The sequence below is a fragment of the Protobothrops mucrosquamatus genome, unplaced genomic scaffold (genome assembly GCF_001527695.2).
Source record: "Protobothrops mucrosquamatus isolate PMUCROS unplaced genomic scaffold, P.Mucros_1.0 scaffold778, whole genome shotgun sequence".
NCBI classification, from domain to species: domain Eukaryota; kingdom Metazoa; phylum Chordata; class Lepidosauria; order Squamata; family Viperidae; genus Protobothrops; species Protobothrops mucrosquamatus.
In genome coordinates this window covers 501,699-521,562 of record NW_015387046.1, presented here as the reverse complement: position 1 = coordinate 521,562, position 19,864 = coordinate 501,699, and the positions used below count along the sequence as shown (strand labels likewise).

Sequence of the window (19,864 nt, the reverse complement as noted above, 5' to 3'; positions counted from 1 at the left end):
TGTCTGATCTTTTTTTTATAAAGGACCAAGGAGAAAGATTTTTTTCTAAGCAATTTGTTTAACATTTTTTTTAATTGGAAGTTTTATTTGTTTATAATTTTCTATCTCTTTGGTGCTTCCTTTAATCTTCTTTCAGATTGTTAGTTGTTTTGATTTATTTTAAAATTTTCTTTATCGCTATTTTATCTCTTGACATACTACAGATTTAACAAACGTAAAACCATGTCTCAGCTTCAGTTGCTCCGGAGACCTTTGTCTCCAAAGATGGAACCTGAACCATATATTCCAAAGAAAAAATGCACTAAAGGTAAGGTAGTTTTGTTCAAGGTTTACTTACGTATAGCATTACTCTTTATTGTATTGCTTTTCCAAAAGCTGATGTATAACTCAGGTGTGGGCACACAGTGTTGACTGTGGCTGACCCTGTGCTATGATAAGTAGATGATGATTTATGACTCAGTGGCAGTGGTGGGATTCAAATATGTGAACAACCGGTTCTTTGTGTGGATGCTGCTTCCGGAAGTCCGTTCTGGGCCTGGGCAACAAAAAATTAGCTACTGGTTCTGCCGAAGTGGTGCGAACTGGATGAATCCTACCACTTCTCATGGTTTCCTTAAAAGAAAATCTTGTTTGTAGTGAGCATAGTCAGAACTTTTCCTCAACACTCCATTCTTTTTCAGTGTAAGCAGTTTTTTGCAGAAAGGCCTTAATATGCCAAAGAAATTAAAGGGGGAAAGTTAAAAAAACAGAAACAGAATTTAATCTAGTTTTCACTGACAGCATTCTGAATCTCTCTACTTCTTTCCAGGCTTACAAATCATTCTTGTTTCTGCTGGATCCATACATTGCTTTAGATACTGAATTCTATTCTGTAAATTTTCTTCTTGAAATCTGATCAATACCACCCAGCCATCAACTTTTTTTTTCTTGTCTTTCCCTTTTGGCATATACTGTATTTGACTTAGAATTCAATTCCCATTCATTATACTATCACAAACATAATATTTTGGGACTGGTCCTTCTGTTTTTAATTCATCCCATATTCATTCTTGGTTGTACAGCATCTTACCAACATGCACATCCTATGTGCCCCGTTCCCATTGCATTCAACTTATTTTTAGGTCTCTCTTGACAAATCCTGCTCTGACTTCCATATAATAAAGTGGGTTACATTTGTACACATCACCATTTTCACATTGTTCAGCAAAAACTCCTTCCTTGCAATTAATCACATACTACAGTATCTACTCCTTTTTTACTAGCATTTCCAGATTTTCTAATATATCCATTTATTCTCTCTTCTTTAGTAAACATTCTGCTGAGTTATATGATCATCTTTCTCTACTTTTTCACCATATATCTGTAGTCCCAAAGATGCTTTTTCACAAGTCCACATTTTGAACAGAGAGGACCGCTGGTTTGAAAGAGGGATCAAAGAGGCCATCTATGTCAAAACTGAACAGCCCTCTCCCAATAGAGGGGGAGGGATACGACATCATCTACCTTCAGTCTACAACACAGTCCTTTCAACAGTTCCAAGAATCCACACCCATTTGCACCACTTAGGTGACCTTGAGGACACAGATAAACCTCCAGGTGGCATCAACGACTCTCTAAAAGAATGCAAATGACCAGCCTGTCTGCAAGGAGTATAAATCCTTCCATTCCCCACCATCCAATCAGAGCTGAAGAAGCTTCTTGGATGAGAAGTGAAATGTCTTCAAAGAAAAACAAGAAAGTCCAGTTGCCTCGTGAAAAAGCACCTTTGGGATAACTATGACCTGGATGACTGAAAATCTCCATAGACATTTATCTGTAGGTTGTCATCATTTTTCATGTTTAACTCAATGGTCTTGTCTCTCATAATTAATTTTTGAATCCATCTGCTCTTTGTATCATATTTTCTAACATTCTCTGCAAGTCTTTGTGTTCTTGGTAAATAAGGTAGCATTATCTAAAAACATACATATATTCACATCCTCAAACTATATATCTCTGACTTCATGACAATCATACATTTATTCATGAATAAATTAAATGACCAAGAGAACTTCATACATCCTTGTCTCTGTTGAATCTTTCACTAAGCACTCAATTTATTCTCATGCATGCTTTATTTCCATATATGGTATACCACTCTTATCACACCAATACTGGGGTGAAACATTGCAATGCTAATTAGATTTATTAAGTTTCATAATGAAAATCATTGGATATGAGATGGGTGGCAAATAAATTTCATAAATAGAATTTCATAAATAATTGTATTATAAGCTTTCTCTAAACAATACATTTTTATTTTAGTTATAAAGTTTATAGATACATAGCAAATATACATTCAGTTTACAGGTGTCTAATTCTGATGTTGCGTTGTTTTATTTTTGTCATCTGTCATATTTGTTTCTACAAAACAGGTGCTGGTGAAAAAGAGAAAGAGCCCGAAAAAGTGCTTGGAGATGTCGACAGCCAGCCTCCTCAGCCTGAAAAGAGCCAACCCATTTCTTTGTGCTTTCCAGACGATGATGTTGGTGTCCAGGTTCCAGGCCCTGTTAACAGGAACTTTGTTATCCCTGTCCATTTGACTGGTCCCCCTAGTTTCCCAATGCAAAACCGTCGTATCCCTATTCGGTTACAGCTTCCTACAGCGAGAGAGTACCCATTTCAGTTATCACCAGATTTTGTGGTGAGCGGTGTGACTATGGTAACCTCTCCTCTCCGTTCTGTAATCCAGAAACCTGTCCCTAAAAAGCCATTCATTTCTCATTGTAACTATGAAGTCTTCAGTAAACAGCTGATTGCTAAAGAGATGAAAGGTCCAGAGAAAGTTGCCACCATATACTTAGAACTGAGCAAGTCTGATAGAAAACTGGAAACTCAAGGTACTGATTCCATTTCCCAAGTTTGGGTTTGTTTTAGAGGAGAAAGGGGAGGGGGAGGGGAGGGGGAGGGGGTCTCTCTTCATTTTATCCATTCAGAAGCAACCCTATGAAGTAGGCTTGGTTGAATGACTGGCTCAAAGTCAACCAAGGAATTTCTATGAGTGGGAAGGGAATAGAACTCGGTTTTGGGATTCTAAGAATATTCTTATGTGAACGCTGAGCTGTCATAGTGCAAAGTGGGTGGGTGAAAGGCTGAAGACATTAGGAGAAATTCTTTTTTTTCCTCAGTTCAGTATATATGGAATCTTGCTTTACTCCTATTACAGGCCACCAACATAATATGGCATTTTGTTGTAAATCCTCACTTGTAAAACACATGGGATATACTAGTTCCTAAAATGGTAAAAATACAGTATGATACATTCAAGAACTAATTAAATGAAATATATACCAGCCTTCCTGGGCTGCATGACTTCTGTTGAGTTATAAATAAACCATGTTTAAATTGACTACAGCAAACACTAATTAGGCATAACAGTAATCTCTCAGATGCCAGTATAAAATATTTCTTTCTTTCTTGATCATTAGAAGCAAGCAATTCCAAACATAGGAGGGTACCACACAGCAATACATTCCCTGAATGCATCTTGGATAGCAAACCTATTTTTAAATTCCTTATACTCACTTACTTGGGATTGTACTGCGAATGGCAGATACACATTCAAAGGCAGATAAATGGCTGCAAGGATTTCTCTTCTTTATGAATGAACCAACCATAGTTGGACTGATGATATTTTTCAGAAAAAAGTCAAAGGATCAAAAAAGTTCAAAAGAGTATGTGGGATGAAGAACAGATCGTGCAGGATGAGGAACAGATCATGCTGGATATGGAAAAGGGAATGAGAAAACAGAGCATGCTCTATGAAGGTATAATTTGTTTTTATAGTCTGTGGCGGTAGTGACTTGAAAGGGTGTACTAACCAGCCAAATCCATGGATCCATGATTAAACCCTCTCTTTCATATCATTAAACATAAGCACATTGGCTGATTTATACATTGCATTACGCAACTACTTGATTGTAGCCATGGCTTATTGAATGAGCCATAATTGCCTAGAGATTTACAACTTGCAAAATCATAAAACATCATGTGCAAACCACCACAGCTACTTTCACCAAGTATGCCAAAAGTAAATGAACCACGCCAAGGTCCTGTCACGTGATGGAAACCACTTCTTTGAATTAATAATACACTGAATTCAGGACAATTTGCACAGCTGTCCCCTTAGTCTCACAACGGTTTACAACCCTTTTCTCTTTCGTATCATACATTATATTTTGTATGATAAAGAAATGTCCCAAAAGAGAAGTATGTGTAGCACTGTTGAGGGAATAAATAGGATTGTTTCTGGCCCATTTCTGTTGTTTGTATTGCCACATCTTTTTTTTTTTGGGGGGGGGGGAACAGCCCTGCATGCATTCTCCCATCTGCTCCCCTTCCAAATCCAATACAAAGTCCCCATTTCATTCTGTTTCCCCTGCACTGTTTCTCTGAAGAAAGCAAAGGGACACAGTTCATTCTCTACTCCCTGTCATGGATATTGCTAAACTCTTCCTGCCTGAGTAAACAGTTTGATGTCCCTTTAACAAATTAAGCCATTTACAAATGCAAAGGCCTAAAAAAATTTCTATTCACTATGGCGGTCTATTAGCAAGCCTTGTGAAGCCACAGCGAATGGTTACCTGGGACAGTTGCAAGGGAGGGTATATTTATAAAACCATCAACTTATAGAAGCCTGTAAAGCCTTCTCTGGGTTGAAACATGACCTGGAGGGAGTGGCGAATAATTTGTCCAGTGAGCAAGAAAATGTTTACAAATCCAGGATGATGTTGCTTCATGAGTGCATCATCAACAATATCAGAAGCTCATGTTTTGCAAGAGCTGATGATTTATTGTGTGCCATCAAGTCAGTCAGTGTCAACTCTTCGCAATCCAATACATAGATTTTCTCCAGGGTTCTTTGTCCTTAACCTGGTCCTTCAGATCTTCCAGCAATGCATCCATTGCTACCATAACTGACTTCATCCACCTTGCTGCTGGTCATCCTCTGTTTCTTTCTATCTTTCCCAGCATTATAGACAGTGGTGTGGGATAAACATTTAAAAATCAGTCTGCTGGCTCCATTGCCACTGCTGTGTGGTGCTGCTAACTGCAGAACAGCTGATCAATATGCCAGGTAGAGCTGCTCAACTTTGCTCTCAACCAGCTTGCAAAATTCTGGAAAAATTAATCTTTGGCTCTCTTTAGAGAGGCCTCTTTTCTTTTGAAGTCAGACTGAGCAGCTTTCAAATTGAGATGACTATCACAAACCCTACTAAATATCCAATTACGATCAAACGTTAATCCTCTGACAAGAGAAACTTGTCAGTGCTGTTAGCTAATAATTATATCACTGGGATGCAAAAAAAAAAGGTTTTGATTTTGAAATGTTATGAGTTTGAAATGTATCGTTTCATTTTCTAAACATCTGTTCCCACTTGATTAAAAGCATTCCAAAATTATTTCAACTATTCTGGAAATGTTCCAAGTTTGAAAAAGCCTCGTTTGAGTGCAAAGTATTTGTTTTAAAGCATATGACTCTTTCAAAGTAAGTACATTTCTACAGCTGTCATATCAATGGGAGGGTAAAGTTGGAACAACCCATCCTATTAGCTTCTTCCAAATATGACTTCAGAAAAAATTAGTTTGGGAGAGCAACACATTACATTTTTTATGCCTTATCCCTACATGGCAGAGGACCAAATTATCTGTGGGATCACCTCTCTTTGAGGGTATCTGCCCATCCCATCAAAGAACATAGGATAGGCATGCTCCAGGGCCCCTCCCTTAAATACTATCATCTTGTGAGTTCTCAGTAGTGTACCTTTTCCATTGCAGCCCCTACCCTAAGAAACACCCTCCCCACAGAGATAGAGAGGCCCCCTCCCCTTTCATTTTTTTGGAGAGAACTGACTCTTTCCCCAAGTGCTGGGATAGGGGGAAGTCAGAGCAAGATGAGAATTGTGGGTTTCATGCCCATGTTTTCTTCTGGTTTTTTTTAATTTTATCATTTGTTTTTGTTTTATAAAGGTTATTTATTGTTTTATGGATTATAAGCTGCCCAGAATTGGTTTTAAGATGGGTGCATACATAAGTGTTTTAAATAAATAAATAAATAAATAAATAGTCGTGTGTGGACTGAAAACCTGAAAAGGGAACAGGGAAGAATTTCAAACATCACCTCCAATGCCCACACTAACCTTAGTTTATATACAGGTAATCTCCAACTTATGATCTCAATTGAGCCCAGAAATTCCATCACTAAGTGATGTGGTTGTTAACTGAGCCGTGCCTGATTTTAAAACCTTTTTGCCCTGCGTATTAAGCAAACCATCACATCTGTTAAGTGAATCACATCATCATTAACCAAATCCAGTTTCCTCCATGGTCTTTGCTTGTGAGAAACAGGCTGGGAAGGTCATAATCAGCCGTCACATGGCTCTAGTATATTGCAACCAGTATAAATACACTTGCCAGCTGCCAAGCGCCCATATTTTGATTACGTGACCATGGGGACCCTGAAAGAATTGTAAGTATGAAGATTGGGCATAAGTCACTTTTTTTTTTAGCACCATCATAATGTCAAACGATCCAAATGATCGTAAGTCAAGGAATATCTGTATTCTCTCCTTGCCTGTTTTATATATATTTATATATCCAAATTTCTTTTTCTGACAGAGTTAAAGAATTAAATTGGGAGACTAAGATGGCCATTTCGAGCTCGTTCTGCTCTCTTCAGTTGGCCATCTTAGTCTCCCAATTTAATTCTTTAACTCTTTGTCAGAAAAAGAAATTTGGATTTAAATGTTTCGCAGTTGCGACTTGAGCCTGCTTAATGCCCCTAGTTGGGGGGCTGCAAGGCAAAAGATATTGTAAAAAGTAAAACTGCAGTATAGCAGTTAAAATGTCAAGGTGTAATCAATCAGACCGGTCTGTCTGAAAAACTTCCTGTATATTTATATATATATATGTATATTGCCTAATACCCTTTATTATGTTTATTGCAGAATTAAAAGAAGAAATGCATTTTATTAAATCATTTGTTTCTGGAGCTGGATACCAGACTGAGTTAAGTGCCATAGATAAGGACAGTGAATTGGTAGACAAGGCTGAAATGGCGGTTCTGTTCTGCATCATGCATAGAAAAACTGCACTCAGTCTTAAGGTATAGTCCCCAAACAGATAAGTGTACTCTCTTGAAAATGTATTTTCTATACTAGTTTTATGATTTGGTAATAATTGGAATCATAATCACTTTCTTTTCCAGAAACCACCAGGTCATGTCTAGAATTGCTGGTTTAGAATTGCTGGTTTAGAAGAAACATAGAAAAGATTTTGCATATGGCTAATAAATAAATACTCTATTTTGTAAGGCCATATGTTAATTTTTATACAATATAATCCTATTACCCTTTCTCTGCCCATTTTCACAAGACACAAAGTAACGTTTTCTGATGAAATTTCCATTTATCACCTCAAAAATCTTCACGGAAAGTTAGGCTGCACAGAACTGCCCTCTGATCTTAACAGATGAGCAAGGATTGAACTTTGGATTCTCTCATTAAAAATTCAACACTATCATGTACAACACAACGGCTTTATTTACAAAACACAATAAGCCACAGTAAAGATGATATCTATCTATCTGTCTGTCTGTCTGTCTGTCTGTCTGTCTGTCTGTCTGTCTGTCTGTCTATCTATCTATCTATCTATCTATCTATCTATCTATCTATCTATCTATCATAGAATGGAGTGGAGTGGAATGGAATGGAATGGAATAGAATAGAATAGAATGGAATGGAATGGAATGGAATAGAACAGTTATTGGCTAAGTGTGATAAGCACATAAGTTCACAGTATGCATATAAACAGCAAGTAATGTCACAGATCATAATAATCATTAATCATAAATTACAAACAATTGATAAATCATAAGAAACCAATAGGAGAAGATAGTAGGAAAGATGAGAAGATGAGAAAAGATGAGAAATGAGACAGAGCTGGGGAAATTAAGTGTTCATCCGAGTGAGGGCATGGGGGAAAATATCACCTATCTATTATAAAGAGTTGACAGTCATGGGTGCTATTATCTACTTCCTTCTTGTCATCCTTGGCTTGTTAACCAGATGTGGAGGCTTGCTGAGATATAATGTGTAGTTTCCAGTCCCTAACTGGGATTTGGATTTGTGGAAACCAGAATTTAAAACCAAGGTTTATTGTGGTTTCCTACTCTGGCTTCTACAGTTCCAAAATAGTGTCCATCTAGTTCAGGAAAAGGACTAAGCCTCAAGCAAGCGTCTGGCAGATTTTGTGGGAGATGACTTATAATACATATACATTTTACAGGTAGTCCTCACTTAATGACCACAATTGATCCTGCAATTTTGGTTGAGAGTTGTTGCAGTCAATTCACAACCATTTTTACAATAGTCATAAAGCAAGTCACTGTGGTTGTTAAGTAAATCACACTGGTGTTAAAAAGCACACATGGTCATTAAGTAAATCCATTCTCCCAAATGGGCATTTCTTTGTTGGAAAGTGACAAAAAAATCACCAGAAACTGTCAAAAAATGTTGCAAATTGCAGTCACAGGACCACAGGATATTGCAGTGCGGTCACATGAAGGGGTGTGTGTGGCAGGCAACCTCTTTTCCCCCCCTTCAAATCACAATTCATTGAACAAATCATAGGGCCCGATTTATATATAGCATAAAACCATAATAGTAGGGGGACGGTATCTGGTCTGCAAAAAACCAGGCGATCATTACATGGCAGGAGAGAGGAATGCAAAATTTATATTTTTATAAGTAATAGATAAGTTCGCATATTATATTTGTATCCCTTTCTTTCTCTCAAACATGCATGCTACTCACAGTCCTATTATTGTTAGTGTCTGGTTCGTTAATTTTAGGAGTGAGAGGAAATGATGAAATAATTTTTCTCCGATAACTATTTTATTGTTTAGAGTATTATAGTATCAAGGGGCTATTAAACAAAAAAGGGGGTGGGAGGTGATTATAATTCCAGATCTCCCACACATTTAGCTTTAGTGCAAAGCAAGTTTGATGTAGTGGTTAAGGTACCAGATTAGAAACCGGGTCACTGTGAGTTCCAGGCCCACCTTAGACACAGAAACGAGCAGAGTGACCTTGAGCCAGTCACTCTCTTTCAGCCCTAGGAAGAAAACAATGGCAAACCATTTCTAAAATCTTGCCAAGTAGTTACTAGGAGTCAAGACTGACTCAAAGAAACACACACTCAAAATTCATTGGGACTGGTAACCAGCAAATTCCCTGAAACTCCATCATCTAGTTTAAGAAACAGGTTCTGTTGATGCATCTTTATATGGATATGTTCAAATCTTGAAGTCTAAACTCTGACAAATCCCTATTCGTTTTTAAAATAAACATTAATTTGATTATTTTTTTTTGCTTGATAATTTTTAGGCACATTTTCTCTCTCAGGTTCCTGACCTCTTGCCTTTGTCTGATTTCTTGTTGTACCTAAACTTGTCATATAATCATTTGGATTGCTTTCCACCAGAGGTGAGTGTAATATGTGCTTTTCAAAAATGTATATTAGATAAGCTTTTGTTGTATAACCCATAAACATAACTGTGACCTTACATAAAGACCCACAGCCCTTGTGATATATTCCTCACTGATTTGCTAGATGTTTAGAAATTACTATTCTTTGGTTTGAATTGATCGTAACCACACGTTGAAAAATTATTTCATTGTATATTTTTTTTATGTGAGCTTTCCTCTATGAGCATAAATGGTATATATGGAATTTCCCCCTCACTTTATTTTCTCACTTTGTGAGATAGATGGAGCTGTCAATGATATACTTCAGAGTGAGTGTGCACCGTGGTAATGTAAGATTTGCACTTGGGTATTTCCAGTTCCACTCTAATGTCTTTACTGCTGCATCTTCTTAGCTCTCTGATAAGGCATAACTATGTACAAGTGTAGCTTTCCCAACCTGGTGCCCTCCAGCTATGTCGGGTGGCTGAGGAAAGGTCATTGTGAGCAAGCCATCTTGTGCCCTGAGCAGGAAGACAAACTACAAAACCTCTAAGGTCCTTTTCAATGTTGTGCTTCCATATTGTTTCCTCATACAGAAACTGTATGTCCTCAGAGGCCTAGCAATGCAAGGGAAAGAGAAAGGCCTTTGCTTTCCTAGTATGTGGGTGACAAAGTAAAGAAGCAGAGGAATCTACCAGTAAGGAGCTGGTAGACCATATCCAGATTCCAGACCAAGTGCCAAAGATTAAAATCCAGAGAATAATTTCTAGCACTAACTTTATTGCACAGGAGACAAACAACTTAAGCTCATCATGCAGTCTTTTCGGCCTATGCTTTTAGGACTGTCTGGGTTCAAATCTTTTCTCCTTCTGCATAGTATTCTCACATGTATGCTTTTCAAAATATACTGCCTGATAGTCTTCCTTAGCTACACTTAGCTGTTCTTCCTGGACACCTATATTTCTACTCCACACATATATCATAACTTTCCAACAATATGTGCTTCTCACAGGGTTTTTTTTTCATATATTTTCCATATATCCTCTTTTTGTTGTCAGAAATCTGTATCCAATGGCTTCCTTTTTTTTAGATCCAGTTTTGGCCCAAGACACCTCACTGTTTGAGGTGGCAAAAGGCCCAGGGCATTCAACTGTATGTGCAGAACCGGAAGTCCAAAGCTGCATAAACAAACTCTAGATACTTTCAAACATTGTTATATTTTAATTTGACTGAAGAACTATATTTAATTACTTTTAAATGTAAATGAAACAAAACAGTTTTGATCCCATCCTTTAATTTGGGGAATGTAGTCTAAGCATGGCCCTCAGCTCAGAGAAAGTTGTATGCCTGCCATCTGTAGCATATGGTGAATTTTATGGAGCATATTAAGGGCTGATCCTCCCTAAAACAGTGTTTTAAATAATCAATTCTTTACATTTGAATGCCAGCTCCATTCTATCCCCATTGCCTCTAAGACAGATTTCAATCCAGTCACCATCATCATTGATTGGGGAACCTTGGGCAATATCCAGAAAAGCTGGAAGGGATCAGGTTGAGAAAAAAATGACATATTTCCTTGACTCATAATTATCCTTGCTCAGGATTTCTTATCTGTGCTATCCAAACTTTTCATCACCTGTCAATTCTTTCCATGATTGCTGTTAAGGTATATGTCAATAACTTTGCCACCTACTCTGTTGAGTAGCTCACAATCTTTGCCTTGGCTTTATTTTCAGTTTATTCCTTTTCTGCTCTGTCTTTTCCATTGTTGCCAAGACATGTAATTTTATCATGTACAACATTCTGAAAACCCACTCTTTCCATTATATCCTATCAGCTAAATCTTGGCCTCATAATCTCCCATCATGATTATTGCCATATTCCTATCTGCCTTATGAACCTCTATTACACGGGTGTCAAACTCGCCACGTCACATGACGTGTTGCGACATATCACGACTTTTTTTGCAATGCTGGATCGCAGTCTCCGTATGCTGCAACCAGCCTGCGGGCCGGCTGTTTGACACCCTTGCTCTATTAGGAAAAGAAAGGAAAATAACAGTTATGTCATTCTTCACTATGCAGTCCTTTTGATGTTAAAACGTGGTATCCAACTTCATTTACCGTATTTTTCCGTCTATAATTTAATTTATATTGTATAAGACGGCCCCCAATTTTCTAAACAAAAATTCAGAAACCAACATTTTAAATATTAAACAAACCACATCTTTAGTGGCAGTAAAACAAGTGGCCATGCCCTCACACAAGGGAGGCGACTTCCTCCAATCAGATGGCGCTCTGAGGGCTTAGTCCCACCCACCCCCTCGGCCATCAATCACTGTATTCTTGCAGCTTCAGCCTGAACTGCACCGGTGAAAAACAGGTCATAGAAGGCGGCTTCAGTGGGACCGGCGGCATCCTTGGGGCAGTGCGATCCTCCAGCACCAGGCGGCATCTCAGGCTGGCTTTCTCCCCAGCCAGGTGGCATCTCGGGCCAGCGATATCCTCCTGCACCAGGTGGCATGGCAGCGGCATGCAAAGAACCCACACAGGCATGCCCTGGGCTGTGGAGGTTACCATTATTTTTTCGTGTATAAGACGCTGCATTTGTATAAGACGCACCTGATTTTTCAACAGGGTGTTTGCAGGAAAAAATAGCGTCTTATACACGGAAAAATACGGTATGTGAATAACACTGACATTAGGCCACCAATGTGGTTATTGCCATCAATTGAGTCAGCAGGCTCAAGGAAACAAAAATAAGAGTGATTGATTTTCTGATTTGTCTGTGTTCATATAACAGGGTAGCCCATTTATTAATTAATCCTATTGCCTGTGGAACTAGCCAAATTGCTGAATGAACTTGGCCCTGGTTTGACAAGGGAGAGTAATTGGAGCCAGAGTTCAAATAGTTCTGGTTAATTATTACTAAGAAATATATTTCCTGGGATGTATTACATTCAGGGTTTTGCACAGAAAAGTAGATGGTTTTTCTCAGTGCTTTTTTTGTAAAAAAAAAAAAAAAAAAAGGTGCTGGAACTCACACACGTCATACAACCCGCCTTGCCTACCCTACAAGGTTCCATCCAAAAAAGGTGCCGGAACTCAGTTCTGGGTGTTCTATGAGAGAGAAAAAAGCCCTGGTTTTTCTCACCATGCTGTGGGAAACAGTAAAGTATTTGTCGGGGTCATCCTCTTCTTGTCCAACAACAGCAGAAACATAACCTGGTAACTCATTTTTTATAACATGAGCTCATGATGTAGCCTTCAGTTCAGCCCCAACCCTTAAGTCATCTATCTATCTATCTATCTATCTATCTATCTATCTATCTATCTATCTATCTATCTATCTATCTATCTATCTATCTATCTATCTATCTATCTATCTATCATCTATCTATCTATCTATCTATCTATCTATCTATCTATCTATCATCTATCTATCATCTATCTATCTATCTACCTACCTACCTACCTATCATCTATCTATCTATCTATCTATCTATCTATCTATCTATCTATCTATCTATCTATCTATCTATCTATCTATCTATCTATCTATCTATCTATCTATCTATCTATCTCTGCAAGATGGCCATAGACCAAAGAGATATCAGAATCAGCAAAATGTATGCAATCATTGAAAGGAAGGGAGAAAGACATGAAACTAGCTGACTTTCATAGCTGATGCATTTTTGGAGGCCTACAGTACAGGTGTAACTGAGTCCAGTCCATGAGAAGTTAGTGGAAATAGTCATGGTGGACAAACTCCTGTAGATAGACAAATAGAAGAAGGGGCAATCCACCAATCCTTTGCTGCATTAAAATGGCAAGAAAAGCTCTAATTGCTGCCCTTCTTATCATAATTCTCTGTCAGCTCAAGGCCTGTTGAATAGAGCTTTAACACAGCCATCTAGCTGTCCCTGTAGTTAATGACAATATCAAGAAGAGGTAAAATCTGACTCAGTTGAAGAACAGTGTTCCCCCACCTAACCATTGCCTTGCGATGAAGTTTCTTGGAAATAAGCCTCTATCTATGAAAAAAACATCAGGAGGAAGAGAAAAGTACTGTAATCATAGTCTTAAATTCAAGTGCTGGAAGGTAAAATGAAAACAAGAATTCCCATCAATGACAAAACCAGACTTCCCAACATTTATTTTTTAAAAAAATACTTCCTTTGCGGCAGTTTCTAACCCATTACACACAATTTATCTTTTACAGGTGTTTCATCTTAAATATTTACAAGTGCTAAAGCTCCGAAATAACCCCATCAAATCCATCCCAGGGGAGATCTCTGATATGAGGAATCTTAAATTCTTGACGATGTCCTTCAACTTGCTGACTTCTCTCCCAACTGAGTGTGTAGTAATTTTAATTAATAGAGTTGTATGGAAGAGAAGCTTTCAAGTCATGGGGGGAGGGGGGGCCAAGGAGGCACAGGCTTCTTGTAAGTTATTATATCATCAGTCACTTTTTAAAAAAGCCTAGCTGTTTTGACTAGGGCAGTGGTGGTGAACCTATGACACGGGTGCCAGAGGTGGCACTCGGAGCCCTCTCTGTGGGCATGCGTGCTGTTGCCCCAGCCCCGCCTCCCCCTGCAACCCCTTCCTCACCAGCAGCCTGCCCGGAGGAGAGTCTCCCCCAGGCGCGGCCCATGCGGAGCAGCGCAGCCAAGCACATGGCAGCCAGGCAGCAGGGGCAAAACTCTGCCCTCGTACCCCATCACATGCAGATGATGCTGCGGGGTGCGGGCAGAGGGCGTGGCTGCCATGGCGCTGCAAGGCCGCCTGGTGATCTGTGGTGAGTAGCCCTGTGGGAGGGCGGAGCAGGGGGCAGAGCGGGGGGCAGAGCAGGGGCAGGCTGGGGGTGGGTGGGCCAGTTTTGGGGCACTCGGTCTCTGAAAGGTTCATCATCACTGGACTAGGGTTTATCACCACAGCTTCGAGTTAAGCCTGTCTATCTCATGGGATGCAGATGAAGTGAAGCTGGCAGAATTGGGTTCTGGCAGAAAAAGGAAATTATGTTTGTACAATTGGAGAAAGACCTGAAGCATAGAGCCTCAGTTCCATTAAAAACTTAAGCCCTAATAGAAGTTATTTCCTTAGTTTTCAATATATCAATAAAAAGGTTGTAAATTTACTTTTTAAAAAAGGCATTTTAGACATCCTTAGAAAGATAAGATTTTCAATTCTTGGCTTTAGAGAAAATATGCTGAGGTGGAAAGATGGATCTTATATCCCATCTCTATTTGCTGCAAATATTCTTTGGCCAGAACAGGAATGAATTCCAGAATAAAGCAACAGGCTGGGTGAGGCAAGCTGACTATAGTACATTTTTGCTTTATAAACAGTTAGGAACCTTGTGATAGCTTCAAAAAAAAAGACCTGGGTGATGACATGATGTGGCCCACAAATGTTTATTCAGTGTAGAGACCATGTGACTTAGCGACTCTGGGCATCGAATTGTACAATGAAAAGAAAAAAACCATGCCCCAATAAATGCATCTATTCACACAAGAATAGCAGAGGGAAGCTCAATATCAGAATAACCAAACTGTGTTTAAGGGGCTACAGGATTGACAAGATTTTTCCTCTGCTAAACTGCTTTTCAAAGATTACTAGTGACAGGAAAGCTTTCTGTTTTTATAGGCTGTTTATCCTGCCAAATCTTCAGAGTCTTGACATTTCCTACAATGAACTCGAATATATACCTAATGAAATACAAAATCTCAGGTACTGTATTGATTTTCCTGTTTTGACAAGAGGAGGGTTTTTCTCGTTTTCCAGATTTTGCTGGGATAGTTTCCAGCAGGCCCAACCAGCATAGGTGATGGTTGGACAAGCTGAGATCTGTAATTTGGCAACTATGACATGTAAGTATTTTCCCCATTTTATAAGCAAGATCCATTGCTTTTCTTGAATTGCCTTAAATGTGGGAAGCCTACTAACTGGAGCTTTTCTCTCCCTATATGTCAGTGATGGCGAACCTTTTAGAGACTGAGTGCCCAAAAACTGGCCCTGGTCCCGCTCCACCCCCTGCCCTGCCCATGCTGCACCCCCACCTTGTTTCCTGCCCTGCCTGCCCACAGGGCCACTCACCGCCTCCAGGGTTCACCGCAGATCACCCAGGCAGCCCTGCAGCACCAATGGTGGCCACACTCTCTGCCCGTGCCCCGCAGCATCAACTGTGCATGATGAGGCGTGAGGCAGAGTCTTGTCCACGCTGCCTGGCTGCCATGACCTTGGCTGCTCTGCTCTGTGTGGGCCACGCTCGGGGCGACTCTCCTTCAGGGTGGCTGCTGGTGAGGAGGGGGTCATGGGGGAGGCGAGGCTGGGGCAACAGCATGTGTGCCCACAGAGAGGGCTCCGAGTGCCGCCTCTGGCACGTGTGCCATAGGTTTGCCACCACTACTATATGTCATCTCAGAAAAGACTAATACTGTGCCAAAGGGACACAGGACTCTTCTTAGGCTTAATGATACTATTTTGAGCTATTTATGACTATAGTGTCCCTGGGACCATGTTACTTTTTGCACAGGCTGCTGTTAAAATAGAGCATTCTGGCAGATTAAGAAAAAGCATTCACTGACGCTGAGGCTTTTTTTTAATCTGACAAAATGTTCTATTTTTAACAGAAACTCTGTTAAACTCTCTCATAATTCACTTAAGAATTAAAGTAGTGTATTTCAGACTTGATAACTTTAAAATGTCTGAATTTCAACTCCCAGCATTCCCCGGCCAGCACACTGACTGAGGAATTCTGGAAGTTGAAAACCATATGTCTCAAAGTTGCCAAGTCTGAAAAACACTGAATTAAAGGATGCAAAAAGGGTTGGCAAACAGTAGGACAGGAATCACACATCTCTAGATTGACACATACTCTGATTTGTCTCTCCCCTTTTCACTTCCACCTTCTCCATTTTCACTGATGGAAGACCTGAAAGATCTTCCATCTGAAAGAAAAGTTAGGAATAGGTCATCATGGAGAAATTTTATGGTCTCTAGGACTTAATGATGGCTTGATGGCATATAACCAATTAATCAATCTTCCTTCATTTCACTGTGTGGGGAAGAAGCTATCCATCTGTCATGGTACCCGTTGAGTGTTGTGAGTAGCTTTTCCTAGCACTTCTCAACTGTGTCTGGTGACAGAGAAATTCATAGATTTAATGAGGTAAAAGGCAGAGATTACTTTCTCCTGTGCACCGTCTTGACTAGGGGTAGGCAACCTTGGCTCTTTTATGACTCGTGGACTTCAACTCCCAGGATTCCTGAGCCAGCCATGCTAGCTCAGGAATTCTGGGAGTTGAAGTCCACGAGTCATAAAAGAGCCAAGGTTGCCTACCCCTGGTCTTGACAATGTGAGGAGAAAAGTCATACAGAGAGTTTTAACTTTCTATCTTTGTATGGAGGGAAGCCATCTAGTAGTGGAGGTAACAACAGTTGCTCCTTGGTGTAGTCTGAAAGGAAGGGCTCTGCCAGCTCCCAGTTGCCTGTAAAAATTCCATGCCAAGATAATTTTGTTCTCCCTTACCTGGGCACCCAAGAGAACTATGCCCCAAATAGACGTGATGAATGTATAAACAGTGGAGTGTCGTTTTCTAAATTCTCAGAAGCCTCATCTACCTGAACTTGGAAGGAAATCTGCTTTACTCCTTGCCTTGTGGGATTCTGAAACTTCAGTTGAGCCGCCTGCTGGTGGAAAACAACTTCTTGCATGCCTGTTTCTGGAATGAGACTTTCCTGATGCAACCTCAGCAACTTACGGACATGGCTGCCCTGTGCTTCGTTAAGCACCAGCTGTGGAAATTATATCATCATTTACCAGAGGAGATTCACAATATCATAAGCAAGTAAGTAAGGTGCCATCACTGCTAGGGCACCAATAATTACAGGCCCCCCCAAAAAAAGTCTTGTAGGCAACCACCAGTCTGTGCCAAAACGAGCAAGGACCAGGTTCTGAAGAGAGTGCAGCCACATTGACAGCCATTTGATATAATTCAATAAACTATAATACCTAAAGTCATGGACTATGGACACACGCCTATTTAAGTCATGGTTTATTGAATAAGGCTGAGGTAATGTAAGGGTTTAGCAAATGGGTAAAGCAAACACAGTATAATAAGAATGTCTTAAATTGGTCTAATGAAAAAAAATCATAAATAGGAGTGACTTAATGACTATGTATGTTTGGAATGCAGGCATGTTTTCATGTCATTCATTTTTATTTCCACTTTTCCTCCAAGGAGCTCAGCTTTATACACATGGTTTTCTCTACCAATTTTTTTCTCTTCATAGCCACCTTGAGTTAACTAACAGCACCAATCATAACAATTTTTATTTATATCCTATCTTGCCACCCCAAAGCCACTCAGATTGCATTCCTGTGAATGGTCTCTCACATCATATTTAGTCCGAGTTTAGTCACGGTTTATTGCGTAAAGCAGAATTGGCTAGATTCATAAACAAAAATAGCTGGATTTATGCAACGTGTTAACACCAGCCAGTCAAATTCTATTGTTATGTGAACAAGCTTGTTATGTGAACCTGTCAGAAGTCAGATCTATTGAATCCAATTGGACTTGTTCCCAAATAAGATCAGAAAATACATTTTTTCAATGAACAAAAGAAATGACTCTGAGACTCCTCAGTTCCAGTTTGACACTGTAACTGAAATTAAAATGCATCAAATTAAACTGCATGATTTTATTTATCATCAGAAGGCACGACTTGAATATTGATCTCGGGTCATTATAACTTTCACTTCTCGTTTCCAGATTTTATCTTTGCATACTTTAAAAATACAATATCCAGTATGTTTCATAGTGCACATTAGCTCGTAAGACAATCTTAGTAGGAGTTAATAAAGTAGTCTGTGGACCAGATGTCTGTATGCATTCATATTTGATTACCCAAGATGTTTCATTTCTGGTTCATTTCATAAGAGACAAAATGGAAGCCGTCTGCTTTGCTCTTCAGTGTGCAATGCTGACATTGCAAACTGTGTATCCACAGCAGTTCCTTGGGCATAAAATATAAGCAATAATAATAATAATAAAGTTGGAAGGGACCTTGGAGGTGATCTAGTCCAACCCCCTGCTCAGGCAGGAAACCCTATACCAGGGTACCAATCATAGGCCAATGCCTTCTTCTAAAACCCAATGTGAAGGCATAGGGATATTTTAACAGTCCTTGATAGATTTCTTCTCTTTCTGCTACAGATTTGTATGTCACACTTAGAAAATTCTTTTGAGCAGGTTTCATCTCCATATATTTACTGTATATATTTGAGTATAAACCCATCCAGAGATAAGCTGACTTTCAATTTTTTTAACCAAAAATGTGCTGCCCATGGATAAGCTGATCTGCAGTTTTCATGGTATTTTGAATAAAATTTCAAGGGTTAGGTTATCCACAGATGGGCTTATATAGAAAAATATACAGCATACTATATATGGGTACTTAAAAAAATATTACCGTATATTCACACAGATAAACCCATCCATGGATAAGCTGAACCCAGTTTTGGGGATGAATTTGGCACCTAAAATTCTTAGCTCATCTGTGAGTTCATACTTTCTTAGCATAATATTTGTGCAGTAATTGATTCCAAACAGGTTCTGCTTCAGTATTAACCATAAATGACAGGTGCCATACCTTCTTATTCCGGTTTGATTCCTAGTGACTTTTTCACTTCTAAATGGCAAGATAGGAATGTAACACATATTTGCTAAAATTTCCTGCTTTGTGGAAACACCAAGCAAAGAAAGCTGGCACCCGTTAAAGAGGGTAGAGGGTAAAAAAGCATGGTAATATTAATGGTAATATTATACCCTGCTAAAGAGGATAAAGCACTGTAATATTATAAACCTTACAAAAGTAAATAACTGTACTTAGTTAAGAAAGTTTGGAGATGTTCTACAGCCTAACCAGGACGGTGTCTAGAGTTGTTTATTCCAATATGCTCTGGACTTAGTTGCCCTTGGAAACTTGATACACACGTAGGAATGCCAGCACGCTTTGAGTTCAAATCTCCCATCTGCCATAAACTTTCAGTAGTGAGTTTAAAGGATCCGCTTCAATTTGCTCTCCCTAGTTATGTGACACTGACCTACTTTCTTCCCCCTTCAGCTTTACAGGCTGCGACTGCTGCCTGGGACCCTTGTACGGAAAAGGCTTTCGTTTTATCCTCATTTATAGAAACGTTTATGGATTAAGGCTTCCTTATCAATTTTCAGCCTGCTCACCAGACTGCTACACAGCCTTTGTCAAGTCAGCTGTGCCCACTTGATGGATGGTAATGTCGATTTGAGATTCAGGCGAAGTGAAAATAATCTGTTGAATAAAGCCAAGCAAGCA

At 39.4% G+C, this 19,864-nt stretch overlaps 1 protein-coding gene across 1 annotated transcript; it reads left to right on the top strand.

Moving 5' to 3' along the window:
* The first annotated feature begins 222 nt into the window (after window positions 1-222).
* LRRC63 (leucine rich repeat containing 63) lies at window positions 223-19,813 on the top strand. The gene is made up of 9 exons (XM_029284633.1): window positions 223-307; window positions 2,415-2,879; window positions 3,681-3,806; window positions 7,032-7,144; window positions 9,426-9,524; window positions 13,728-13,864; window positions 15,155-15,238; window positions 17,119-17,358; window positions 19,637-19,813. Exons 1-9 carry the CDS (start codon window positions 223-225, stop codon window positions 19,794-19,796), a joined length of 1,509 nt encoding a protein of 502 aa, XP_029140466.1. The 3' UTR covers window positions 19,797-19,813.
* Window positions 19,814-19,864: the final 51 nt, after the last annotated feature.